Here is a 27,313-nt window from a genome sequence, read left to right as displayed (position 1 = left end):
GTTTTTAAACTTTTTCAGTGTTTCCCTCGAATTTTTGTGACTGTTCATCTTCTCTCTAAACACTCTCCCTCCCAAACTCTCCGTGCTCCCTTTTCCAATTTCTTGTGTTGCATCCTTACAGCCCAAAATCGTCGAGTTCCAGGTATGGGTTTTCTGATTTTCACTCTTTTCTACTTGATTTTGTGCTTTTACCCTTGATTTTTCACATTTGATTGTGTTTTTGAAATGGGTTTGTGTTTCGGTCTCTGCTTTTTGTTCTTGCTTAGCTTGTGGATTCTGTTGTTATAGTTTGTGTTAATGATAGTCTTTGTCCTATTGCTCTTGTGCTTAGCTAAGTATTCCTTTCATTTCATTCTGAACTATGAGCTGTTGAGATGTTACTTTTGGTTCTGTTGAAATTGTGTGTTTTTCCTTTGCAAGATGTGCATGTGTGTTAATCTGTGGGACGATTCTGTTAGGCTCAATGTTTTGTGTGTATGTCATATCATTTTCCATAATCTGCCTCAATGTCATTTATTTGCCTTCAGGATAGCTTCACCATGTTGTACATGTGTTTCCTATCCTAGGATTAGTTTACCTATATGGTTGAACTAAATTGCTTGCTGGTTAAGTGTTTGAAGTTCACTTGTTTGATTGATATCTTTCTCTGTTAAATACATGGTACTGACTGATTGTGCACATATATTGTTATATGTTGTTGTGGCCTTTTCTGATTGTTCACAGATGGCTCCTTCACCTCAGAAGAAGAAATCTACTGCGAAGAAGGCTGACAAAAGACTTAAGATGGATCCTAGATTGTTTAGGTCAGTTCATCATTTTGAGAGATACAAGGATAACTTCTTGAATGCAGGAATCATTCAAGAGAGATTTGTGGATTTGGATGATTTAAGACAAACTTTTATTCCCAGTTGTTTTGAAGGAAGAGGATGGGACAAACTTTTAAGTGATTTCCCTTTGGTGTGTGAACCTCTGATTAGAGAATTTTATTCAAATGCTGTGATAAAGGAGAATGAGTTAAATTGCTGGGTTAGAGGGAAAGAATTCATCTTGGATGCACATGTCATAGATGATGTACTAGGGCTTGAGGGTTTGGATGATGAGGAGTTTGTCAATTTCAAGGATAGGAGTGTCTCTATTGAAACAGTTCAACAGAGAATAGGTGGGCAGAGAGAAGGGAAGTGTTTGAATACCACTGCCTTTCCAGTGGACATGAGGGTTCTAACCATAATAATGATGTTTAACCTTTATCCTATTAGGAAGTTGACCACAATCAATTGTGCTAGAGCAATTTTTCTGATGGATCTCAAAGAGAAGAACTTCATAGATATAAGTTCCCACATCTTTGACATCATTGTGGATGAGACAAGAACAACATCTAGACCAAAACTGATCTTTCCCAGCCTCCTAATGAGGATATTTCGAAGGAAGGGTGTTCAAATTCCTCAAGACATCAGTCACATGTCCACACCCTCTGCAATCAACAAACTTACCTGCAAAAGGATCAGTGTTAGGCTTCCAGGAGAAGAAGATGAAGGTGATGAAGGAGAGGAAGTCCCAATGGAGACTGATGCAGAGGCAGCAGGGCATGCATCCACCTCAACACCAAGGAGGAGTGGCAAGAGGTCCAGAGCTTCAACTTCTGCAGCTGCACCTCCAGATGCTTTCCAGATCATTCTGGAAAGGCTTGATGGGATCAGGGCAGTCCAGACTGAGCATTCTGACAGAATGAGAGCCATGCAAGACCAGATTGATGTTTTGGCTGCTACACTTGACAGCTTCACAACTCAGCATGACCAGTGACCCTTTGGCCATTCCATGTCAAAAAGGGGGAGAAAGTTCATTGATAATTGAAGCAGAAAAGCAGCTCTTGAGGGGGAGTAATTTGTTGAGGGGGAGTAATTAGTGTTTTTATGGTTTTTATGTTTTTAATACACTGGGTTTTGGTGTATAACTGTTTCTAACTCTCCTCTTATACTCTTGGATAAACTTTTATATATGTTTGATGATGTTATTCAGGTATTTGTTAGTTTGTACCCATATGCTTTTGTAAGCTTTGAGGGTTTATGTTTTATGCATAGTTTGTAGGCCTTGTGGTATGTACCATGCTTAAGTGCAGCCTTTATGCTATGTGAATTCAGTATTTTAAATCTAAATGTTCAGCATTGTGGTTTATGTACTGTCACTCTTGTGCCCTTGTAGGATTGTTCCTAGATGCATATGCCTTGTGTGCTATGCATTGGTTGAGTGTTGAGCATACAAGTGTCTTGCCTTGTGCTTGTTAACTTGTATGTCTTTGTGTTCATTCCAAGTGTGAATGAACACTGTGATCACTACCTTGTGGTGTTCACTTGGTTGATCAAGCCATGGTTTGTTCATTAACTCCATCTTATGCTTGATCTCTTTTTGCCTGTTTCATATGCATTAATAATTTTCTGCTTACAATGATCATGGTGTATTGTTGTGTTTCAGGAGTTTATGTTCATATGTTTCAAGTGCTTCACAGCTTCTAGAATTAGGTGTGAGTGAGTTTTGATCAACTGTTCCCAACTCACATGTTAAGTCTAGAGTCTGTTTTAGGGTTTTGTCACGGAATAGCCAAAGGGGGAGATTGTAAGGTTGAATTTATTCAACCATCTAATTGGCTTTATTCCGTGCCAAATTTGCTTGTAATTCAGCATTTAGTAACCCTGTATTTAGGTGGGATTGTTGTAAGGGTAGTGAGTGAGATAGTGTGAAGATTGCTCAAGAGTGTGCAAGAAAACAGAGAGTCGCGGCTGGGACTCGCGACTGGACTCGCGGCTTCAACCCGCCAGAATCTGCACACGTGCCAAGCATGCTGGAAGATGAACAGTCATGCTAGCTGGAGCACTACAGGACAAAACAGGACAACTGGCCATACGGTTAACTCGCGACTGGAACTCGCGACTTAGTCAAGCCGCGATGTCAAGCCGCGAGCCACCCCTGTTTTGGAAAAACCTGACGTTTCGCATTCCACTCCTCTTCAGTATAAATACCCTTTTAACCCACGATTGAAAGAGAGCTTCCAGAGAGAATTTTGAGAGAGAAACCCTAAAGAAAAACCAGATTGTTTTACCCACAATCTCTACCTTAGAGTCTCATCAAAATCCCTCACTCTCTTCCTCTCCATTGTCAAATCCTTGAGAGGCCTTTATACCAAACCTGGTTCTCACCATTATCATCTCTGTGAGACAGTCGTTTGGAGTTCTGGGAAGCAGTTAGGAAGGAGCCAATCTTTATTGGTTGATGCTACGGTGAAGTAGCGGAATCCGGAAAGCTAGAAAAGAAAAAGGTTCGGCGCAACCTCGTTGGAGCAAGAAGCTTGGAGGGCTTAGGTGCATCGGGTAGATTAGGCTTGGAGGGTCTATTGATGTCCTTGTATCCCAACTGTATTTTCTAGTGGATTGATTACCGCTTGGAGGGCGGCGGAGAGGTTTTTCGCCGAGGTCTTCGGTTTCCTCTTCGATAACATATCTGGTGTTATCGCTGTGTTTGCATCTTCCTTCCTCTCTATCTCTGCCTTTACATTATCTGCTGTGGTTTATTTTGTTGTGGCTTAGATAGTTGTTTAATCAATACCATGTTATAGCATATGTTAAGTTTCCGCACACTATTGTTTAACATATTGCGTGTGTTGATTAAATTGGTTTTTGGGGGTCTAAACGTTCAAAAGTGTTTTTGTACACGTTTTTGAACTTTCACAACTAAAACCCAAAAACCCATGTTGACAATGACACTGACAATGACACTGATTTTGGGTTGCATATGGTCTCTTCTATTACAACTAATTCTTGGTATTTCATGTTTTACACTAATTCTCTTCTATTAATGTTTCTTGAACGTTGGTTGAAAATTGGATTTTTACTATTTTGCAGGCAGGGATTTGGCATTTTGTTATCTGGGTTATATTTAATTTTATATTTCTGTCTAATTTATTGGTCTTTGTGATGTTTCCAGCAAGATGGTTTTCCTTTTTTGGTGATTTTTATTGGCTTTACTTACTCTAAGTGATGTTTGTATTTTTGTTAATCAAATAGTTTGATGAAAGCAATAGACAATTAAAGTAGAATTTCATAGTGGGTTTGTGTGATTGTGTTTGAAATTGTAATTTTAAGATAGATTTGCTTGATTTTGATTGCTTGAATATATTTGTCCTAAAGTAAATGTATCACAACAATACTTTTTGGGTTATTGATATTGTTGGGTTCCTTAGAATAATGGTTAGAACTCTAAGCCATATGGTCGTGGTTGTAAGAAAATGTTTGCTCTTCTCTCTACCCTCTACAACACTCTAATATGTAACATTGGTTACACATTTTTGGATTGAATATTAGCTTTAGGATGTTGATTATAATGATAGAATTTTGTATAACCTTATACACATTCTTATGCAGTGACCACATGACACTTCTTAAAGCTTTTGAAGGATAGAAGGATGCAAACCGTAATGAAAAGAATCCTGTCACCTTGCAAATGACAGAGGATATGAGAATGCAATTTGTAGATCTATTTAGCATTGGCTTTGTAAACAAATTGATGAATACTAATGTAAGTTCTTTAAGATTTTCAAATTTTAAAGCATTTGATTTGTTGAAATCTTATAGTTACTAAAAATTTTCCCATGCATCGCACGGGTTAGCGACTAGTTTACTATATGATCTACAATCTTATATTTTATGTATAATTTTAAATTACAAAAACTTGCCTTTTAAACAATATATTGATAACATAGCTATTAATTTTTAATTTTCTAGAAATTTTACAAGTAAGGAGAATATAAGAAGAATATGTAATCTAATAATAAATTTGTCAAAATTCACTTTCAATAAAAAAAAAATATTGGTAAAGTAGGCTACAACCAAATTTTGTAACTAATTTTGTTCTAAAAGAATATTTACATAGATAAACCTCAACAAAGCTCTTGAGTTCAAACAATACTTAGATATCTGCAATGTCATGGATCAAGTTTTCTAAGGCCCTAGTTCACTTAATCAAATTTGAGTCAAATTAGTGACCTTATTTTAGAAAGAATTGAAAGGTGTTTTGCTAATACTTGTTAGAGGGTACTTTACTCGAAGGCCTTAGTAACTCATCATCCAAGAATGTTCTCTAATCACTGTCCTATGTTGGTTAATTTAACATTAGGCTTCCTAGACCTTTTAGATTTAAGTTAATGTGGCTTCATCACTTGTCCATCTTAAGGTTGCGTTTGGATAACATATTTTTTGCCAACTTATTTTACTATTTACCCTATTTTTGCTACTATTCATGGGCCTCACTGCACTTTTGGTACTATTCATGAGTCCAACTATACTATTTCAACTAACTTTTACCTTTATTTACAGTATTTTCAGCAAAAAATTTTTAGTTTCAATTTACAGTCACCTTATTTTATTTTTTATTTTTTAAAAACTAATTTTGTTAAATTAAAAAAATAAATAAAATCAAAGACAAAAGGCAAAAATTAAAAGTTTTTTCCGGAATTTAAAGTTATATTTCCTACAATAAAGCCAAACCACTTAGTGTCAGGGTGTTGGTTGGTTTCCAAATTCTATCTCAATTTTTGTTTGTCATCCATTTGAGATAGGGATGGCAATTTTGCCCCACCCCGCCCCACTTCATCTTGCACAGGTTTTTCCCACCCCGCAAAGGTGATGGGGTGAGGATGGGACAAGATTTTAACCCCACACCACAAGGCAGGGTGGGAATGGATTTAGATTTTTTACACCCACCCCGCATTGCTAAGGGTTATAATTGTAAATTTTTTATACACTAAAACCCTACTATTTAAACAAACATATCAATATTAGCTTATTTTATTCTACTTAATGTGATTTTCTACCTTTATTTTGTTATGTGTTATAATATAAGTTTTTTTTTTTTTTTTTGTGATTGTCTTGTTAAACACTATGATATATTATTCAATTTTTTCTAAAAATTGATTTGATTTGATGGGATAAATTTAGTTGTAATTTCAAGTATATTTTTATTAATCAAATAGGTTTCATTAAAAAAATTGTACTAGTTGTAGGACAAATTAAGAAAAAGTTGAGTTTTATGGGGTGGGGCGGGGTTTTGCTAGGCCCCAAGGGGCGGGGATGGGGTGAGAAAATTTTCCTTGTCATGTAGGACGGGGTGGGGATAGGGCAAGATAAAATCATGCAGGATAGGAATGAAGACCCTATCCTTCGACTCCGCCCCGCCCCATTGCCATCCCTATTTGAGATGACTCTCTCCCCCTCTCTCTCTCTCTCTAAAAAAAACCATATAGAAGATCTATGCAAATATTAGACTATAGAATAAATCTCATGTTGGAAAGCATATAAGTTTATTTAGATATTGAATATATGATTCTCAAATAAGATATCAAAAAACCTCTAAGCACACTTAGGCCAAAAAAAAAAAAAAAACACAACATTGTCAATAATCTTTTGGTTAAATAACATTTTATGATGTTTTTAATGAATATATCTAAAGTTTGAAATCCTCTCCCTCACTTAAAATGTATTAAAAGAAAAACTCTAAACACCACGATAGGTATTTGTTTCTCTCATTTGATATTTTCTTTCCTTACCAACATGATATTAAGTGACATAAAGAGCAATAGCGTGGGAAACAAAATCAAAATAGCATTTTAATTGTATTTTGCACTGTTTTCTCTCTTTTTTTGAGAATCTTGACACTCTAAACATGCTTGTGAGGCACAACTCACAATCACAATCATGTAATAAAGTAGCTATTAGTAGTTGGAAGAGTGAAAAAGTGGGAGTATAGAAAATGGACAAAGGATAGTGTAGGAACCAAGTGCAAGACTTCTGGACCTTAGGTCACTTGGGCTCACAATTTATTTGTAGTGGGCTTAAGTATTTCCTACAATGGGTCGTTCTCGGCAGAGAGACTCCAAGTAACACCCAGTTAGTACCCTCTACTTGACTGTTTTCCCTCAATTTTTCTGAACCCCTTCTTCTCCCAACTTTCTTCTATTTATAGCCAAGGTTAGTGGGGAGATCATGATTACAGTCACCGTTAATGCTACTGAAGGTCCAGTATTATCTGGTTAAAGTGGTTGTTTAGGTGAAAGGGCGGTGCAGCATTTATGATCTTGGAACTTGGTTCCATTTTCACCGATTATGTTCGGCAACTCACGTTCCCGTGCATATCATGGCCTTCCCGGATATGACTCATGCGCTCTACCGGGAAAGATTAACCGGTCAACCCCGGGAACTTAATACCCAAAACTTGTTTTTACTCTAAGGCAGTTTCAAGAAGGGTATAAGGTAACTGGAACTTTCTGCTGGGCCTGCACCCAAGGCCGGTATGGGCTTGGGCCCGGGGCCTAGATGGGTCTAGGCCCAAGGCCAGTATGGGCTTTGGAAGCTCGGTGCAGTACAATAGCCCCCCCTTGATTCATACTCGGCTGCCGAGGAGAATCAAGGAGCTGCCTGGGCCTTTTGACCTCGGGAATCTTCTAGTCTGGGACTTCTGGCTGTCACTTCACATTAATATTCATCTCAAAAGACGCGCCGTTTCGCGGCGCCAGGCGCAGTCGTCATTATTGCCTGACGGTTCGTGAACCGAAGCGGCGCGCAAATTGGTTACGCTTGGCATTTGTTGGGTCGCTCGTAGGCTGTGCCCATTTATTGCTTGATTAAGCGTTTCTTCTTTCCCCATTTCTTCTGGCTCTATAAATAGTCCTTCTCCAAACATCATTCCATTTTTCCTTCGCCTCTGATCTTTAGTGCCTACTCTCTGCCGACCACATTTCTGTGCGCTTGCTTGCTCAGCGTTCTTTTCCTCCTTAGAACCCAAAGTAAGTCTTTCTTCCCCTTCCTGTTCCTTCAGCTTTGTTTCTTTGAGTTCATTCTTGTAGTTTTAGGCTTTATAGATGGGTTATTCTTACCTTCTAGATACCCCGGCTGCTTTGGCCACCTTTAGGAGTAAATTTAGTATTCCCAATGACGTGGACGTGGCTTACTGCCATGAGAGTGATATGGAACTCCACCGAGGGCAGGGTACAGCCTTCTTTCCTTTGATGTCCATTTTAGAAGGTGGGGTTAGGTTCCCGGTAGATCCCCTCCTGATAAGCACACTCACCTACTATGGGCTGTGCCCCGACCAGCTTCCCCCCAATTTTTACCGGGTAGTTAGTTGTGTCAGCCAGTTGAACCATACCTTTGACCTACAATTAGACCACCATGATATTAACCAAATGTACAGCCTCTGTGGGAGCAAATCCACAAATTATTACTTAAAGACGAGGGATGCTCGGGTACGGCTGATATCGTGCCTACCCGATTCGAACAGGAACTCCGCCGAGGAGTTCGTCAGGGTGCGCGGCAATTGGTTTGCCGGGGAGATCCCTTGCCCCCTCACACGGCGTGAAGTGGGTTCGTACCATCCCCTTCTTATAATTGTTTAAGTAAAAAAAAAAAAAAAATCTATTGTTAAAAGCTAATGCGTTATCTGTTCTTTTGCAGACGGCAAAGTGTTTGTTCAGGACCTCAGAGCCGTCCACGTCAGGGACTTAAACTTCGTCCTCCGTTCCGAGATCTACGTGCATTGGGACGGGCAACTCCGAGCCTCACACCTGATCCTCGGCGTGGAACCGGTTTACTCTACTTGGCAGCCTTTCAAGCAGGCGTTGATAGTTGACAGCCCCCTGCTATCGTACATAGACGTCCGGTACGTGAATTTCTTGCCGCCGAAGCTTACAACCGGGGAAGCGAGGGAATTTGGTCGGTGGTTCACTGCCGCGGACGAACTAGTTCCCCTGCGAGACGATTCCGCGGAACAGGTATCTCGGCGCCTTAGAGAGAGAGCTCACGAAGCCATACAACAAGGGGACCAAGCCCAAGAGCAGCCCCATCCCGAGGATCCACCCGCCGAGCCTCAACAGCAAGTGACAGACGCGGCTAACTTGCTAGCTGAAGCGATCCAGCCCGGTGCAAGAATGGTGGCAAGGAGAGTCATGACCCTTGATCGATTCGTGCCTGGTGCCCGGCCGACCAACCAGCCCCCGCCTACTCAGGGTCGGGGTCCAGTGTCTCAGCCTCCTCCCCCTCCGCAGTCCGAACGAGCCCGTAAGAAGCAGAAAGTAACCGAGCAACATTCCACGGGCCCAGGGGATGCCGCTGTCCAGACTCCTCCCCGACCAACTGGGGGAATTGTTATCCGCGAGCCGCCAACCGAAGCCGGCACGGGGGGCGCGTCCTCCTCCCAAGTGGCTCCAGCGTGGGAGCCAAAGTTCCTTCTGGACGGCAAGCCATTGCCATCGACGGCCTCTGTTCGGATGTGGGATAAGGGCGAGGGCGGCCGTATTGCCCAAACCTTGGCCGGAGCTCTCCAACTTCCTGAGGACGTGCACGCCTTTGATGATGGGTCCGAGGAGTCCGTGGGGCGCCGGTTAGAGTGGCACGCCATTGCGGTAATTCTTTTGTCTATTTACTCCACGTAGATTTCCTTTTGTCACTTTGCTAACCTTCGTGCTTGCTAGGCCGCTCAACTGGCTCACATTGTGGCTGCCCGGGCACGGGAGCTTGATGAGGAAAATGAGCGCGAGAAGGGGGCGCGGGAGTCAGCAGTAAAAACGGCTAAGGAAAAAGCAAAGATTGCTGAGGCTGCCGAGAAGAAGGCTGCTGCAGCGGAGAAGTTCCGAGCATCGGCTGAAAAAAGGTGTGCAGACCTCCTGGCCAGGCAAAATGAGACGGAACTCAAACTAGCCGAAGCCCTCAGCCTCAACACTTCCCATGCCGACGAGATAGCCGATCTCAGGGCAGGCTTGGCGGCCGCGGAGCAAAAGTGGTATGACGTAGGCTTTGCCGACGCCGAGAACTCCGCAGAGCCGGTGGTGGCTCGGGCTCGGCATATGGGTTTCGAGGCCGGGTGGTTTGCTGCTCTTCAGGCAATGGGAGTTCCTGAAGACTCGCCGCTAAGAGACCCCGGCCAGATTCCATTTCCGAACCCTGCACCTGCCGTCCAGAACGCCCCGGCTGCTTTTGACGAGGAGGAGACGGCCAGTATGAGGGAGTTGGTTAAGCAAATCGACTCCCATGCCGAGCCCGAGGATATGGAGGCCACGAGCATACCTACCGTGCAGGAGCTTCTTGGTGAGGGCCAGCCTTTTCCCCTGACCGTCCAGCAGGAAGTACCAACACCGACTCAACCTCCCAGCTGATTTTATTTTTACTTGTTAGCTTATTTTTATTTTGTTTTTATTTGCCTATGTCACCGGGATGTGGTGATTGAACAATTACTTTAGTTTGTCTGTTTTATTTGCCCATGTCACCGGGATGTGGTGATTGAACAATTGCTTTTACCTGTTTAATTAGTAGTCCGTTTTCTTCTTCCATTCCAATTTGTTGAATGAAATTATCTTTGTTTTGTGTTTTGCTTGAATTATACCAGTGCTATGGCCGCTTAATAGAATGGTACCCCCGAAAACCTGTTGTGCGGCGCTGTGGGAAATTTGAGAGCGCTATTGGACTTAGTTTTTGCAAAAAGGGTTAGGTTTTTATCAGGATTTGGTTTAACCGAGAATTGTGCTTTCGTCCTTATAGATTTGATTGTAAGGTTCTCACCTGCTCGGTGACATTGATCGAGCCGAGGGTCAGGTTTCTGTCCTTAGGATTTATTCGTAAGGTTTTCACCTGCTCGGCGATATTGATCGAGCCGAGGGTCAGGTTTCTGTCCTTAGGATTTATTCGTAAGGTTTTCACCTGCTCGGCGATATTGATCGAGCCGAGGGTCAGGTTTCTGTCCTTAGGATTTATTCGTAAGGTTTTCACCTGCTCGGCGATATTGATCGAGCCGAGGGCCAGGTTTCTGTCCTTAGGATTTATTTGTAAGGTTTTCACCTGCTCGGGGATATTGATCGAGCCGAGGGTCAGATTTCTGTCCTTAGGATTTATTCGTAAGGTTTTCACCTGCTCGGCGATATTGATCGAGCCGAGGGTCAGGTTTCTGTCCTTAGGATTTATTTGTAAGGTTTTCACCTGCTCGGCGATATTGATCGAGCCGAGGGTCAGGTTTCTGTCCTTAGGATTTATTTGTAAGGTTTTCACCTGCTCGGCGATATTGATCGAGCCGAGGGTCAGGTTTCTGTCCTTAGGATTTATTCGTAAGGTTTTCACCTGCTCGGCGATATTGATCGAGCCGAGGGCCAAGTTTCTGTCCTTAGGATTTATTTGTAAGGTTTTCACCTGCTCGGCGATATTGATCGAGCCGAGGGTCAGGTTTCTGTCCTTAGGATTTATTCGTAAGGTTTTCACCTGCTCGGCGATATTGATCGAGCCGAGGGTCAGGTTTCTGTCCTTAGGATTTATTTGTAAGGTTTTCACCTGCTCGGCGATATTGATCGAGCCGAGGGTCAGGTTTCTGTCCTTAGGATTTATTCGTAAGGTTTTCACCTGCTCGGCGATATTGATCGAGCCGAGGGTCAGGTTTCTGTCCTTAGGCTTTATTGGCGATTCTCTTGGCGTGGTTACAGGGTCAAAAAACAGCACAAACAAAAAAATTCATCTTGCTCTTAATCTTAATAAAATACAAGTTTTGGCTTACATCGATGGTTACGCGTAGAATTTCTTCAGGTTGTTGGCGTTCCATGGTCGGGGGAGCGGCCTCTCGTCCAGGTCCTCCAAGTAGTAGGCCCCTGCACCTGCGACGGCTGTGACTCTGTATGGTCCCTCCCAACTCTGAGCAAGCTTCCCTGCAGTCATGTCCCGCATGTTCCCCACTACCCTTCTTAACACTAATTCCCCGGCACTGAATTCCCTGGTCTTTACATTTCGGTTGTACCTTTGCGCCAGCTTCTGCTGATACTCGGCAAGACGTACGGTCGCGGCCTCCCTGCATTCTTCTAGCCAATCCAAATGCTCCATCATAAGGTCGGCGTTCTGTACGGGGTCAAACCCGGCGACCCGTGCACTGCATAAGCTCACCTCGGTTGGTATCACTGCTTCTGCTCCGTATGCCAGAGAAAATGGGGTTTCCCCCGTGGATCTCCTGGGGGTCGTGCGGTAGGCCCATAATACACTGGGTAGTTCTTCTGCCCATCTTCCTTTCACTCCATCCAACCTTCTCTTGAGCCCGTTCAAAATAGTCTTGTTTACTGCTTCAGCTTGGCCGTTGCTCTGGGGGTATGCCGGGGTTGAATACTTGTTCTTGATGCCGAGCTCGCTGCAAAAAGTCCAAAAAGCGTTGCTGTCGAACTGTAGCCCGTTGTCTGTCACTAGTGAATTCGGCACCCCAAACCTTGTAACTATGTTTTTCCACACAAATTTTTTCACGTCAGTATCCCGGATATTGGCCAAGGCTTCAGCTTCAGCCCACTTTGTGAAGTAATCCACAGCCACCAGTACAAAACGGCGGTTCCCCGTTGCTCGGGGGAATGGCCCGAGGATGTCAAGCCCCTATTGTGCAAATGGCCACGGGCTGCTGACAGGATTTAGATGTCTTGCCGGCTGATGGATCATTGGGGCGTGCTTTTGACATTGTTCGCAACTCCGAACGTATTCGGCGGCGTCCTTCTGCATCTGTGGCCACCAAAACCCCTGCGTCATTGCTCTGTGTGCTAAAGATCGTCCCCCAGCATGCCCGCCGCACACTCCTTCATGCAGCTCGGTTAGAAGCTCCTTGACTCTTTCAGGATGCAGGCACAAGAGGTAAGGGCCCGCGAAGGACCTTCTGTACAACTTTCGGTCCGAAGACAACCAGTACCTGGGAGCCATTCGTCGAATCTTGTTGGCCTCGGCCTCATCCTCTGGAACTTTATCTTCGGAAAGAAAGTCTATGATCGGGTTCATCCAGCATGGTCCGGCCACCGCCACCTGCGCAACCTCTACTCCGGCCTGGTCGAGAGCAGTCTTCACACAGATGCTTGGCTCCCTTACAAGTTCAATTGTGATAAGCCTCGGGGTGTCCTCGGTAGCCGATGAGGCTAACGTGGCAAGGGAGTCAGCATGCCTGTTTTGTGACCGGGCTACCTGGGATATCTTTACCGTTCCAAACTGACCGATAATTTGCTTTGCCGTACTTAGATAAGCTTTCATTCGGGGATCCCGAGCCTCGAAGTCCCCAGTGACCTGATAAACAACTAGCCGAGAGTCCGAGTAGATTTCCACGTCCTTGGCGCCCAGATGCAATACTGCCCTCAGTCCGGCCAACAGGGCTTCATATTCGGCTTCGTTGTTCGAGGCTTTGAACCCCAATCTGAAGGAGTGTTCCAGTCGCATACCTTCAGGGGTGACTATGACAATACCAGCCCCGGCCCCCATAGCATTTGACGCGCCGTCCACAAATAACTTCCACGGGCGAATCTCCGCACTACAGATTACCTTGCCTTCATTCTTAGGTGTAAATTTCACGATGAAATCAGCGAGAACCTGCCCTTTCACCGAGCTTCTAGGTCGGTATCTTATGTCAAACGATCCCAACCGAGTCCCCCATTTAGCAATCCGTCCTGTGAAATCGGATCTCTTCAACAGTGACTGCAATGGATATTCGGTGAGGACGAACACTGTGTGTGCCTGGAAGTAGTGTGGTAACTTCCTCGTGGCGTGTACCAAGGCCAAAACCAACTTTTCAAGAGGCAGGTACCTTGTCTCGGCATCGACCAAGGTCTTGCTCACGTAATACACCGGCATTTGCACTCCCCGGTCCCTTAGTAACACAGCACTTACGGCATGATTGGTGACTGCAAGGTACATAAACAGATCCTCCCCGGGTTCCGGGGCCGTCAACCTCGGCGCCTTTGCCAAATATTCCTTTAGTTCTCGAAAAGCTTCATCGCAGCTCTCGTCCCACTGAAACCCCTTCCACTTCTTCAGAAGTTGATAGAATGGCCGGCAGCGATCGGCAAACTTGGAGATGAATCGGTTCAGGGCGACCAACATCCCGGTGAGCACTTGCACCTCCTTAGGATTGCTCGGTGGTTTGAGGCGATTGACGGCCTCTATTTGGTCAGGGTTAGCCTCTATTCCCCGAGTGGAGATCAGATAACCCAGGAACTTGCCAGCCCCCACTCCGAAAGTGCACTTTTCAGCATTGAGGCGCAGCCTGTGTCGCCGTAGTATCTCGAATACTCCCCGAAGGTCTTCAGTATGCAGCGACTCTTTTCTGCTTTTTACTACCATGTCGTCGATATAAACTTCAACCGTGCACCCAATTTTTTCCCGGAACATCCTTGTCATCATACGCTGGTAGGTGGCCCCGGCATTCTTCAATCCGAACGGCATGACCTCGTAGTGATAGTTTGCGTTCGGGGATATAAATGCTGTCTTCTCTCGGTCCTCGGGCGCCAAGGCAATCTGGTGGTAGCCTTGGAAGGCGTCCAGGAAACTCATTCTCGGGTGCCCGTACGTGGCATCCACTAGCTGATCAATCTTGGGCATCGGGAATGGATCCTTGGGACACGCTCTGTTTAAATCGGTGAAGTCCACGCAAACTCTCCATTTACCGCTCTTCTTCTTTACTACAACAGTGTTTGCTAGCCATCTCGGGAAGAATATTTCTTTTATGACCCCGGCTTCCTTCAGTCGCTGAACCTCCAGGTTTACTGCATCGACGTGTTCCTTTGATGCTCTTCTCGGCTTCTGCTTTTTCGGGGGAAACGATGGGTCCACATTGAGTTTGTGAACAATGAACTCGGGGTCTACACCGGGCACTTCATACGGGTTCCACGCGAAGACATCTATGTTCTGCAATAGGAACAACAACATCTCTACCCTTTCCCGGTCATTCATGCTTGTACCTATCTGGAAGTATTTGTCACTATCTGGGAGAATTCTTACCTTCAGCACCTCCTCGGCAACGTCCGCCCCATTTTCCTGGGGTATCTGTAATTGCTATGCAGTCTCTTTCTCGGCGTGCTTAGCTTGGCCGAGCTGTTCCTTTTCCCACTGGACCGCGGCTACGAGGCATTGCTTCGCCACCTGTTGATTCCCCCTTACCTCCACAACTCCGTACTCAGTAGGAAATTTCACTTTCACGTGAAGGGTGGACGGAACAGCCCCCATGGCGTGAATCCACGGTCTCCCCAGGATTGCGGTGTAAGGTGCGTATGATCGGACTACTATGAACGTAACTACAACTTCCTTGCCCTCCATGTCCACTGGGAGAGAGATTTGCCCCTCGGGAATCACAATTCTCCCGTCAAACGAGACCAATGACGTGTTATACTTCGCCAAATCCTAGGTTTTTAACCCGAGCCCTTCGAAGAGGTCCGGGTACATAACGTCAGCCCCACTACCCTGATCAATCATCACCCTCTTCACCAAGAATCCGCCTATCCAGGCTGTCACCACCAAAGCGTCGTCATGAGGTTGGATGGTTCCTTCGAAATCATCTTCTCCGAACGAGATGTCTAGCCGTCCAACTTTCTTTTGCCTCTTGGATGATTCTCCCTCCGCGCAAGCCACTGTCATCACCATCCTTGCCGCTGCTGCCCCTCTCGGTGCGGCATGAATGACGTTGATTACCCCCAGGGGTGGTGGAAGGGGATTCCTTTTCTGTTGGGCGCCCTGCTCGGTCTCCCGGTCAGTGGAATCTGCTACAAACTCTTTCAGGTGCCCTGCCTTCACTAACTGCCCGAGATGATCTTTCAATACCCTACACTGCTCGGTGGTGTGCCCCTTGTCCCTGTGATAGGTGCAGTATAGGCTTTGGTTCCTCCGAGATGGGTCGCCCTCCATTTTGTTCGGCCATCTGAAGAATGGCTCGTTCCTTATCCGTTCCAGTATCTTGTGCACGGGCTCTTTAAACAACACATTAACCCCTTCGATCTGCACCTCTGGTTCCTGCATTCTGAAGTCCCTTTTCGGCTTTGGCGGCAAGATGCTTTGCCGAGATCTCCCCGTAAAAGGGGCTTTCCCCCTGCTTTGCAGCCGGTCATCCTCCAGGCGTTTGTACTCCTCTATGCGTCTCATCTGTTGCCTCATATCCTCCGAGGGTCTTCTTGTCAGCGACTCCCGCAGTTCAGAATCCTCGGGGAGCCCCATCCTGAAGGTGCTAGCCGCAATTTTCTCGTTTCCCCCACCAATCTCATTGTAAAGTTCCCAGTATCGGCTGGCATAACTCCGAAGGGTTTCCCCGACCCTCATTTTCATGGAAAGCAACGCGTCGACCGGTTGTTGCACTCGGCTGCATGTTACGAACCTGCTGCCGAACTCCTGAATCAGCTCGGCGAAGCTGTGTATAGAACCTTTCCGCAACCCATTGAACCATCTCAATGCGGTAGAACCGAGACTAGAGGGGAATACTTTACACATCAATGCATCGTTGTACGCATGCAAAGACATCATGTGGATGTAATGACTGACATGCTCCACGGGGTCTGTCCTCCCCTCATAGGAATTGAATGGTGGACGCGTGAATCTGCTCGGCATGGGTGCCCGTTCAATCTCGTCAGAGAATGGAGACCAGGCTGCCATCCGCAAGGCCCTGCTCATGGCGTCCATCGCGGCGTTGTGGTGCCGCCGCTCCTCTGGCGACTCTGACCCTTGGTTATCATATCCATGCGACCGGGAACGGTCCCGTCTACGACGCATCTCCCGGGAGTGACGACGTGACTCTTGAGAACGTGATCGGTCTCGGTGTTGTTGCGTAACAGATCGGCTGGAACCTTCCTCGCCACGGTTCCTCCTGAGTTGGGGGTTGTGGTTCCTTTCGCGGCGCCGACCCCTTGCTTCCAGCTCCAAGTCCATTACCAATCTGCGTAACCGCTCCAGCTCCCGGTCCCTATCATCATGTTGCCGATGTGCTGAGACGCTTGAAATCGTCTGGTGTGTCTGGGCCGATCCTTCTCCCAATCCGGACCTTTCCTCTCCTCTTGGATGCTCCCTATCCTCCAGCCGTTTCTGCCTTCTCTCCCTCCACGTCGATCCCCGAGAAGATCCTGCGGAATTGCTCGGAACGTGCCCTCCTGAACGCTCCTCAGACATCTCCCTTGCTTGAGTCTCTCTCAAACCACAGCTTCGTAGGAGAGCCCCACGGTGGGCGCCAATTGTAGGAACCAAGTGCAAGACTTCTGGACCTTAGGTCACTTGGGCTCACAATTTATTTGTAGTGGGCTTAAGTATTTCCTACAATGGGTCGTTCTCGGCAGAGAGACTCCAAGTAACACCCAGTTAGTACCCTCTACTTGACTGTTTTCCCTCAATTTTTCTGAACCCCATCTTCTCCCAACTTTCTTCTATTTATAGCCAAGGTTAGTGGGGAGATCATGATTACAGTCACCGTTAGTGCTACTGAAGGTCCAGTATTATCTGGTTAAAGTGGTTGTTTAGGTGAAAGGGCGGTGCAGCATTTATGATCTTGGAACTTGGTTCCATTTTCACCGATTATGTTCGGCAACTCACGTTCCCGTGCATATCATGACCTTCCCGGATATGACTCATGCGCTCTACCGGGAAGGATTAACCGGTCAACCCCGGGAACTTAATACCCAAAACTTGTTTTTACTCTAAGGCAGTTTCAAGAAGGGCATAAGGTAATTGGAACTTTCTGCTGGGCCTGCGCCCAAGGCCGGTATGGGCTTGGGCCCGGGGCCTAGATGGGTCTGGGCTCAAGGCCAGTATGGGCTTTGGAAGCTCGGTGCCGTACAGATAGAAAAGTAGGAAAATAAAAAAGATTTAATTTTCTTTCAAAGGTGTTTGGCTGGGAAGATGGAAAAATGAAAAGATTGAAAACTATGGAAAATGAAGTTGATATAAATTTAAAATTATGTTTTCATGTCCACGTTTGCCTTTTTTTTTTAAACCAACGTGTTATGTATTGTTCATTGGCCATGAACAATAAATTTAGGCCAATAAACAGTGCCAAACAATAATAAACAATAAAAAAAATTATTTTTTTTATTGTTTTCAGTTTTCAGCAAAATAAATTGTATCCAAACTCACACTAAATAAAACAAAAGGCGACAAAATTTTTTAATAAAAATATTATGTATGGACACTTCACTTTTATTTTAAATATATATTTTAAGAGCACAAGCCAAAAGGATCCAAAATTGATATAAAATAAATAAAGAGAGAAGATTGAGAATGAAAGAAACATAAAAATAAAATAAAGAAAAAGACAAAAAGTGAGATTAAAAAAAAACATAAAAGAAACCCAAAACCAACCAACAGTGGAATAATAGATGAAACAAATTTTTTTTTTTTAATGCTTATTAGTGGGGAATGACAATTCTACCAAAAACACATTTTCTCCTTTTCACTTCTATTTTCTCTCTAATTCAAGTTTTGGTGGGCTTGGAGCGAAAAGAATCAAACCCCACCATTTTCTTCTTTCCCCTCCTCTCCCAACCAAGCACCCCTCACACCCATATTTCCTCCAATTTTCCAATCCTTTTTTTTTTCTAAAATCATCACAACCAACCATACACAAATTACTGCTTGTCATGTCATTATGATATCAAAATTTCATCATCCCATTTTCTCAGCAAATGTTGTTTCCTCAATGAGAGTGTTATTCACAAATTCTTCCATATAACGGAGAGGACTTAAATTGTAATGCACCCTTTTTTTTTTGGTGACAAATGATAATAACTAATGGAATTGTTTGAAAAAGTTATATCTAAATAAACAAAACAAAAAAAGATTTTTAAATTGTACTTTGTAAAAGTGGGGTTCAAAAGGGCTTTACTTAAATGGGCAGTCACCCTCAAAAAGTAATACTATAGTGTAGTAGTAGTCTAGTAGAGAAACTTATTCTAAAACAAAATTGATTCAAAGAATTAAAATAATTACTGAAATTAAGAACACAACAAAGTATTGAATGAATTGGTGTTTACCTTAAAACAGTTACAGCTTGAGAGAAACTCACTTTGTTGGACTCAAAATGGGGTGTTGGTTTAAATTATATTTTTTTATAAAAAATGATTTTGATTTTAAATTAATGAAAACATGGGGTTTAATTTAAAATTTAGACAAAAATGTGATATATACCCTTTTTTTTCTTTTTTTTTTTTTCTTTTTGAGAATGAGATATATACCCTTTTAAGTTTGGTCAACTATCATTTTGATCCTATAAGTTTAATTTTTGTTATTTGCACTTGTAAGTTCAAATTTGATGTCACTGTTAGTCCTTCATCTATTTTCTTTAAAAGGTTGCTAAAATGTAAAAAATTATATTACCAAAATGACAAAAAAAAAAAATAAAACTCACAAGACCAGAGCAAGAAATTGACCAAATTTAATAGGAGTTATGGACAAAAAAACTAACAATAATAACAAATACGAACTTACATAACTAAAATGATAAAAATGAAACTTACATAACCAAAATAACATTAAACCGAACTTAAAAATGGTGTTATAAGTATTTTTGCAAAAAAATTTACGTGTTTGAACTTTAAACTTTGAAAAAAAAAATTGAAACGAAATTTGGTCTTTTATTTAAATAATAAGGATAATAATTAAAAAATAAAAAACAAAAACAAATCCTCAAATGCAAAACCCCCCACAAAAATCCCAAAGCACCAAACATTTTCGGCCCAAACAGAGAGAGAGAGAGAGAGAGAGAGAGAGAGAGAGCGCAAATAATCAAGTAGAGAACTGAGCAGCAATGGCGTACTTCACCGCACGGCGCAATCTAGCATCACTCCTCACCCGAACCCTTTCTTCTTCTTCTTCTTCTTCACTCTCCTCTCGTTCTCGCTTTGCTCTCACAACCCTCCTCAATACCCAACTCCAGCTCGCCCCGGCCTGGTCCAAAACGAACCAGACCCGACCCAAAACTTCCGGGGCGGGCTACTCGCCCCTCAACGACCCGTCTCCGAACTGGAGTAACCGCCCACCCAAGGAGACGATCCTCCTCGATGGCTGCGATTACGAGCACTGGCTCATTGTACTGGAGTTCCCCACTGACCCTAAACCCTCCGAGGACGAAATGGTCAATTCTTACATCAAAACCTTAGCCACTGTTCTCGGAAGGTACTGCTTTTTGTTTTGTTTTTGTTTTTGAGTCACATTTTTATTTTTGTTTTGGATTTTTGGTTTATTTATTTTTGTGGTTTGTAGTGAAGAGGAGGCGAAAAAGAAGATATACTCAGTTTGTACGACCACCTATACTGGATTTGGTGCATTGATTTCCGAGGAGCTTTCTTATAAAGTTAAAGGTAAAATCTTTTCTGGGTTTTTATAAATTTTGGATTTTTTTTTTTTTTTTTAAAGAGTGTACTTGATTTTGTTGTTATGGGGGATTTAGGGTTTAAGGGCGTTTTAAAAAAATTGTTTTTTAATTTTAGTTCTTTACAGACAGTATCAGCAATTCAGCATATGATTAATTGTGATGGCTGCTTTGGGATTTTTGAATGAGGGGTTTAAGGGGTTTAAGGGGTTTAAAGCTTTTTATCGGTTCCCATTTGTGGGTGTTTGATTGAATTTGGCTTAATTTTTTTTTGGGGTTCTTTTGAATAGGGTTACCTGGTGTGCTCTGGGTGTTGCCGGATTCGTATCTTGATGTGCCCAACAAAGATTATGGAGGTGCATATTGTTTGAAGTTGAATTTTATTCGATGTTCAGTGTAGTAATTGTTTTTGATATATGATCTTGTATTGTCTTGTACTTATCTTTATCTTGGTTTGAGTTTAGGGGATCTGTTTATCGATGGGAAAGTCATACATAGACCACAATATACTTCTGATATGAGACAGCAAGCAACTAGGAACAGGCCTCGCCCACGGTATGATAGGCGCCGGGAAACAATGCAGGTTCAGCGGAGAGAGATGCACAGACCTAACATGGCCAATCCCGGAGTGCCTACACAGCAACCAACATCAATGGATAGTCAGAATTCAGCTAGAGTAGAGGGAGGAACTTCTCAATGAACAGCGGCAATATTAACAGGGGCAATCCTTGGTAATTCATATATTTGGAATTTTTAGAATATTGAATCAAAGTTTGATGTTGTATTTCTTATTTGATGCATAATGACTGGGTTCCCCATGTTCCATGTCAACTTATGCATATTATCCAGCATCTTTATGAAGACAACAAATGTGAATATATTGTAGGAATGCGCTCCCCTTCTTACGACTTCTACAAATAGAGTGTGTTATTCAGCAACACTGATCATGTACTCCTGGTCATAAACCTCTTTTCCTTTTTTGATCATAATAATGGTTCTCTATTTTTTTTTTCTTTTATTTGTCATAGATTTGGAAACATAATTTAATTTTTTTGTTTTATTTTATAAGTTCTTATGTCAAAGTGACCGATTGATTGTACTTGATTGATATTGGAACCATTCTGCTTCAGGTCTTCTGGTAATGGTGAAACTGTTAGTCATCTTTACATTCTTTTGTGGACATATGCTGTAAGGTCTAGGACTGGATCATGAATATTCAAGTCATAGCAGGGTCAGTGAGTGTGTGTGTTTTGGGAGTGGGTTGGGGGGGAGGTGGGGGGTGGATGCTTATATCTCAGTGTCATTGGTACATGTGAGAGCTGATGCTTTTTTCCTTTAGCAGAGACAACTATATACAAAGACCAAAGTAAAGCACTAGGTGATAAGATGACATTTAGGATTATATATATATAAATATATATATATATATAATTTTTTTGGTCCCAAGGGGTAAGAGGAGATCTGAATTAGTGATCTCCATTATAAAATGTGGCCTCCATCTGATTGTTCTATTCCTTGAAGTAGGGAGAAGACATTTAGGAATATTATATAATAATAAATGCCAAAACAAGATCTTGGCACTAAATAGCTGGGATGAGGCTTTGTGAAGTGGAATTGCCTGCTTCACAGAGCCATGGTTATTTGGTGAAACTGGGCAAGGTACATATCTATCTGGGTTTTTTTCTTTTTTTTTTTAGAAGAATTAAAGAAAATAGGGGGGAGGGAGAAATAGGTGTTTAGAGTTTTGAGGCATATATGTGGAGGATCAATGATTTTTTGGAAGCACGTTTTAGGAAGATTAGAGATGGTTTTGGTAGTTTAAAACCCTTTATATATGAAAATCGATAGACAAAGCTTCTGTTTGTTTTACACTTTGAAGCTTTATGAGAAATTATGAATGAAGAATTTGCTGCAAAAGTCATTCTTTAAAGCTTGGATTGAGAGCTGTTTGTTACACTTGGGAAGGTTGGAGCTATAACTATGCAAGTATTTGGTCTTGGCAAGTCTATGTTTGCATCTCTTCCACCTGAAATCTCTTATTTGTTATGATAACCTTATAAAACCACCTTTATTAGTATTCAAGTAGAAATCACTACTATTTTGTTCAGGCTGCACTGACTATGACTTGGATGAAGGCATCACAGGTTGGCTGCAATCTGTTGTTACATACTGAAATTGTGGGCTTACCTATAAAATAAAAAATAAAAAATTGTCATTGTGGACTAATAAATTGATGTTTTGATCTCACTTTGGCATGTACTAATTGGATTAGGCTATAAAAACGTGTTTGGAAAGCACAATTGTATTTGTAACTACTCCTTTTGGAGTATTATGCAGATGTGGTTATTTAGTTGTATATGTAACTAATATCTAGGACAAAACTTAGATATGGTTATTTAGTTGTAGAACATTTGTCCTAATTAAATTTAATGTTTCAAACACATAATTGAATTGCTTTTGATTCTTTTTGGGAAAGATAATATTGTTTGTGCTATTTTGGTTAGTGAAGACAAGTGTTTGTGTTTAAAGTTTGTGTTTAATTGGGCATCTGCTCTGCTTAAGGAACGTTAACTTTCCCCTAGTATTTGTCCTGTTCCAAATAAGTTTCATGATTATTATACTGATGTTGTACTTTCTAGTTTCTAAGCTATTAGAAAATCCCTTTTGATGTTTGTGTTCTTGGAGGATCGAAGACACTTAATTCTCGAAATTTGGATGACAAGGTTGACCCTTAACAATATTTATTTATGGAGCTAGACAACGTGGAAATGGTTTTGATTGTCATTGTATTGGTTGATGAAGGCCGGGGCGTGGTTGTGAATTGTGATGGCACTAGCCTTACTCAGAAAATGTTAAATGGTTGAGTTATCCTACTATGGCGAAATTTAAAAGAAGAGCCCTCATGTAGAAGTTGGCGTAATGGTTAAAACTTGGGTCTTCAACTACATTGAATTCTCTGGCTAAAAGATATTATTTAAATACCTTATGATATTTTAAAGCTAGATCTCACAAAATATAGGGCTTGCTTGCCATTTTTCTATAGAACAGTAAATCTATGTCTAACACTACAGATGAACACAGCGGTTTTTCCTTTAATTTTATGCCCGAATCATGACAATTGAATTTTCATATAAAATTTATCTCGTTTTAGTCAGTAGTAATTCATCAAGTTATGTCTTAAATATCATTTTGGTTTATTGTTGGATGATTCTTATTATTAAGTGAAGTTGCAATAATGACTTTGGTAAATTAGATTTTATTATTAACTCAAAAATAAAAAGATTATATTGTTTTACACTTTAAATTTATTTTATTCTTATCATAGTTAATATTTCTTTTATTTGTAATTTTTTGTAACTATAAATGTATACTAAAAACTATCAACCTAAATAGAAAAAGAAAAAAAAAAAATATATATATATATATATATATGTATATATGAGAGAAGAATAAAAAAATTTAATTGAATCTCAAATAAGATCGCTTGATAAAACTAGTGTGTATATATATATATATATATATATATATATATATATGAGAGATGTTATGTTTATAATATTTTTACAATATTTTTACAACAAATCACAGATAGTTAATTATTATTGGTTCAAATTTAAACTTAACACTAAAATTACTTTTTTGCCTTAATAATAACAATCAATAACAACCTGTCATTGAGAATTTGTTATAAAAATATTATAGATATATCATTTCTCATATGTATATATATATATGAAATCTCACAAATCAACCGGAAGTTCATAAAAAAGAGTTAGAAAATAATTAAATAATACAAAAAATTGATTATATATAAAAGACTAATTTTCCCCCAAATGCATGTATTGCTTTACTTATGGACAAAATTTGTTACAATTGTTTTTACATTAGAAAAAGATTTTGAGTTTTTTTTTTTAACAATTAAATATCAATATTTGTTTATAAAATTTTTTAAAGTAATATCTAAAAAAAATTAAATTATATTTAATTTTTAAGTACTCTTAGATTAGAACAAAGAGAATGATACTTTCTCCTAAGAGTTTTCAAAAATTATTGGACCATTAAAAAAATTCAAATATGCCTGTAGTTAGCATGAAATAAAATTCAAGGTGATTTAGCAAGAGGTTTGTAAATTTATAATTTAAGGAGATCTGTCCAAAACCGTTTAAGAAAAATGATAAAAGTAAAAGTCAGAAACAAATTTCGGATTTTTTTTTTTCTTTCATTATTTTTCCCCAAAAAAAAGAAAAAAAAATAAACATAATAATGATGGATATCTAGGATCCTACAAAAATAGACATAAAAGCATTGCCATTACAATAGCGGTAGTCCTAGACAATTCACCGAAACCTGCACCCTGCTCTGTTTTTCTTCAATCAAATTCTCTCTCTCTTGCTGTGATCTGATTCTACGGGTTCTCTCTGCTCTTTTTTCCGATCTATCAGTCTCAGGTACGCACGCTCTCAAATCGTCCCAGATCTCACTTTCGTTTCCCTCTCTTTTCAATTTTTACTATTACACATTCCGATCTGAATTGTATTTTCTTTCAAGAAAACCCAAAAAAACATAACCATGAATTCAAATTACGGGAAATCCAGCTTCGACTTCGATCTCGGAATCGGATCTTCCCGACCCAAATCCCTAAACGAACAGAAAAACCATTCCTATTCCTCTTCTTCTTCTTCTTCCTATACCTCTTCGTTTTCCTCCACCCAGCAACCTAAACCCGCGTGGCAGCCCAACAAGCCCTCCTGGACCCACCAGCCCGCTCCGACCCAACCCGCCACCCGCCCCGGCATTTCCTCCGGCCCCACTTCTTCCATGGTCGGTGACATCTTCGGCAAGACCTGGTGTTCCTCCTCTGCTTCCGGTTCGGGTATTGGTATCGTCGAAAAGAACCCGAATTTGTTCGGGGATTTGGTCAGCTCGGCTCTGGGTGGACAGAGCAAGACCAATTCCAATGTCCCTTTGAAGAACTCCACCCCATCGTCCAATAAGACCTCGTTTTCGATGGGAAACATGGCTGATTCATTGCCAAAGTCTGGTAGTTCGGTTAACACTGGTGGGAATTGGGGTTCTTCTGGGAGTTTCACCAGTGGGTTTAATGCTGGTTATAGCAATATCAATAGTAATACTAATAGGAACAATGATAATAGTGTTAATAAGGGTTCCAATCTTGGAGGCCCTTCGATTCGTAGTGGGGTTGGGATGAGTGGGATGAAGAGCTCTAATAAGGACCCATTTGGTTCTTTGGTTGATTTCGGGTCAAAACAATCCGGTCCTAGTGTTAATTCTGCGAGTAAAAGTAGTGTTAGTGGTAGTACTGGTAAGGTTAATGCTGGTGATGATGGTTTTGGGGATTTTCTGAATGTGCCCAAGTTTAATTCGAGCACAAAGACATTTCCTTCTAGTGATTTTAGCTCGAGTAATAATGATTTTATTGGAGTGAATTCGGGTTCTGATTCAAAAACGAATGATTTTGCGATCCCTGGTGTGGATTTCAGTTCTAAGAATCAGACACCCGTTCAGAATTCTGGTGGTGATCCGCTAGACATGTTGTTCTCATCATCCTCTGCTTCGGCCGGGGGTGCTGTAGGAGGACAGCAAAAATCAGAAGTTGATGATTGGGGGTTGGATACAGAGTTTGGAGGAGGATTTGGAGAACATGATGCGGGTGGTTCTACAACTGAGCTTGAAGGGCTTCCGCCCCCGCCTGCTGGAGTGTCAGCTTCAATGGCTAAGAACAAGGGTATGGACAATTACAAGCAAGGGCAATATGCTGATGCGATTAAGTGGCTTTCTTGGGCTGTAATTCTTATTGAGAAAGCTGGTGATGATGCTGCCTCTGTGGAGGTTTTGTCGAGCAGGGCATCATGTTACAAAGAGGTTGGGGAGTATAAGAAGGCTGTGGCAGACTGTACAAAGGTATGATAATAATTTCTTCCTTTTCTTTGTTTGGTGATTTTAAGAGATTTTAACGCATTTGATGTTATCTTGCGGTTTGTAGATGACTATCTGTGAATCTCATGTGAGTTGTTGAATCAAAGGACCTCCATTTTTGCGTTGTAACTTAACTCTAGTAGAAGTACACTAGAACTAATGAATAATCTAGTTATGCTTAATAACATTCAGATCACAGATAGAAAAGAATGAGAATTAATGGGTGTGAAAAAGGGCATCAGTTAAATACACGATGGGTTTTTCATATATGTAATATGTTGCCTCTTTGATCAAAACTTGAATGCTGCTATCGACTGGTATGTGGCAGCGGCAAGGATTGCTGTTGCCTGCTCCAAGTCATTTTCTTATGTTGTGGGTAATGGTAAATGACCAATTTTAAAAAAAGATAGGCTGACAAATGGTGCATGTTGGTGTGTCACTCTGATTCATTGTCATGTAGACAACTGAATGCCGTATTTCTTTTCTGCCCATCAACAGATGTGGATCTTGGTTCTTTCAGATTGATTAATGCATAGTCTATTCTTGATCTCCTTATTTCCCTGAACAAAAACCCAATAATTTGCATTTGCTTGTGTAGATTCTGGAACATGATGAAGCAAACGTGTCTGTCCTTGTACAGCGTGCACTCCTCTATGAAAGCATGGAGAAGTACAAGCTGGGGTCAGAAGACCTTAGGACTGTTCTGAAGATTGATCCTGGTAATAGGATTGCAAGAAGTACCATTCACCGCTTGACTAAGTTAGCAGACTAGAGGACTTTTTTTTTTCTTCACTCAATAGCCTTTATATATAGGTTGATACTTTTTCCCCTTACCATTCAAAATTTGTGGGGGCATAATAACATTTCGCCTGGATACGTGAATGTTTTTGAAGATTTCGCCCTTTGGATTGTTTCACATGCATGATGTATTTTTTATTTGTTTTACTGCTTGTGACTGGAAATGATTCTTTTTTGTTTCTTGAAAACTGGTTTTGAAATTTGAAATTGATTAACAGTGTGTATTTTTCTTTGCATACGTGTGGGAACAACAAATGTTCTGGTTAATGCCTGCTACCATATGTTTCTCTGTTTTATTCAATGAACCTCAATATGCAATCATGCACTGCAATGTTTTCAAATTTCTTACAAATTATGAATTGAGCACTATTTGTTTTTGGAACCTTATAGGCATATGCTAATATGGGCTAATATGCTTGTGGGGTCATTGGCCCAG

The 27,313-nt window shown here is 41.6% G+C and overlaps 2 protein-coding genes across 3 annotated transcripts; both read left to right on the top strand.

Annotated features, from left to right (window-relative positions):
• Positions 1 to 19,490: 19,490 nt before the first annotated feature.
• Positions 19,491 to 21,155, top strand: LOC126688996 (multiple organellar RNA editing factor 3, mitochondrial). Of its 2 annotated transcripts, XM_050383962.1 has the most exons (5): positions 19,491 to 19,946; positions 20,034 to 20,131; positions 20,433 to 20,498; positions 20,607 to 20,873; positions 21,029 to 21,155. In XM_050383962.1, the coding sequence occupies exons 1-4, from the start codon at positions 19,579 to 19,581 to the stop codon at positions 20,840 to 20,842; spliced, it is 768 nt and encodes a 255-aa protein (XP_050239919.1). In that variant the 5' UTR covers positions 19,491 to 19,578; the 3' UTR covers positions 20,843 to 20,873; positions 21,029 to 21,155. The 2 variants fall into 2 exon arrangements, with proteins under 2 accessions (XP_050239919.1, XP_050239918.1); XM_050383961.1 differs by having other exon boundaries at positions 20,607 to 21,155.
• A 3,275-nt stretch (positions 21,156 to 24,430) lies between these two features.
• LOC126688995 (uncharacterized) lies at positions 24,431 to 27,113 on the top strand. The gene is made up of 2 exons (XM_050383960.1): positions 24,431 to 26,064; positions 26,678 to 27,113. Exons 1-2 carry the CDS (start codon positions 24,712 to 24,714, stop codon positions 26,849 to 26,851), a joined length of 1,527 nt encoding a protein of 508 aa, XP_050239917.1. The 5' UTR covers positions 24,431 to 24,711; the 3' UTR covers positions 26,852 to 27,113.
• Positions 27,114 to 27,313: the final 200 nt, after the last annotated feature.

Source organism: Quercus robur, chromosome 6, assembly GCF_932294415.1.
Source record: "Quercus robur chromosome 6, dhQueRobu3.1, whole genome shotgun sequence".
Taxonomy (NCBI): domain Eukaryota; kingdom Viridiplantae; phylum Streptophyta; class Magnoliopsida; order Fagales; family Fagaceae; genus Quercus; species Quercus robur.
Note: the sequence above shows the minus strand (reverse complement) of the source record. Positions and strands in the feature narration are given on the sequence as shown.

Excerpts from the sequence above, each read along its gene's own strand:
- LOC126688996 (XM_050383962.1), top strand. The coding sequence starts at position 19,579 with ATGGCGTACTTCACCGCACGGCGCAATCTAGCATCACTCCTCACCCGA. Across the intron at positions 19,947-20,033 it reads TTAGCCACTGTTCTCGGAAG|TGAAGAGGAGGCGAAAAAGA; the intron begins GTACTGCTTTTT and ends TGTGGTTTGTAG. Across the intron at positions 20,132-20,432 it reads GCTTTCTTATAAAGTTAAAG|GGTTACCTGGTGTGCTCTGG; the intron begins GTAAAATCTTTT and ends TCTTTTGAATAG.
- LOC126688995 (XM_050383960.1), top strand. The coding sequence starts at position 24,712 with ATGAATTCAAATTACGGGAAATCCAGCTTCGACTTCGATCTCGGAATC. Across the intron at positions 26,065-26,677 it reads CTGTGGCAGACTGTACAAAG|ATTCTGGAACATGATGAAGC; the intron begins GTATGATAATAA and ends TTGCTTGTGTAG.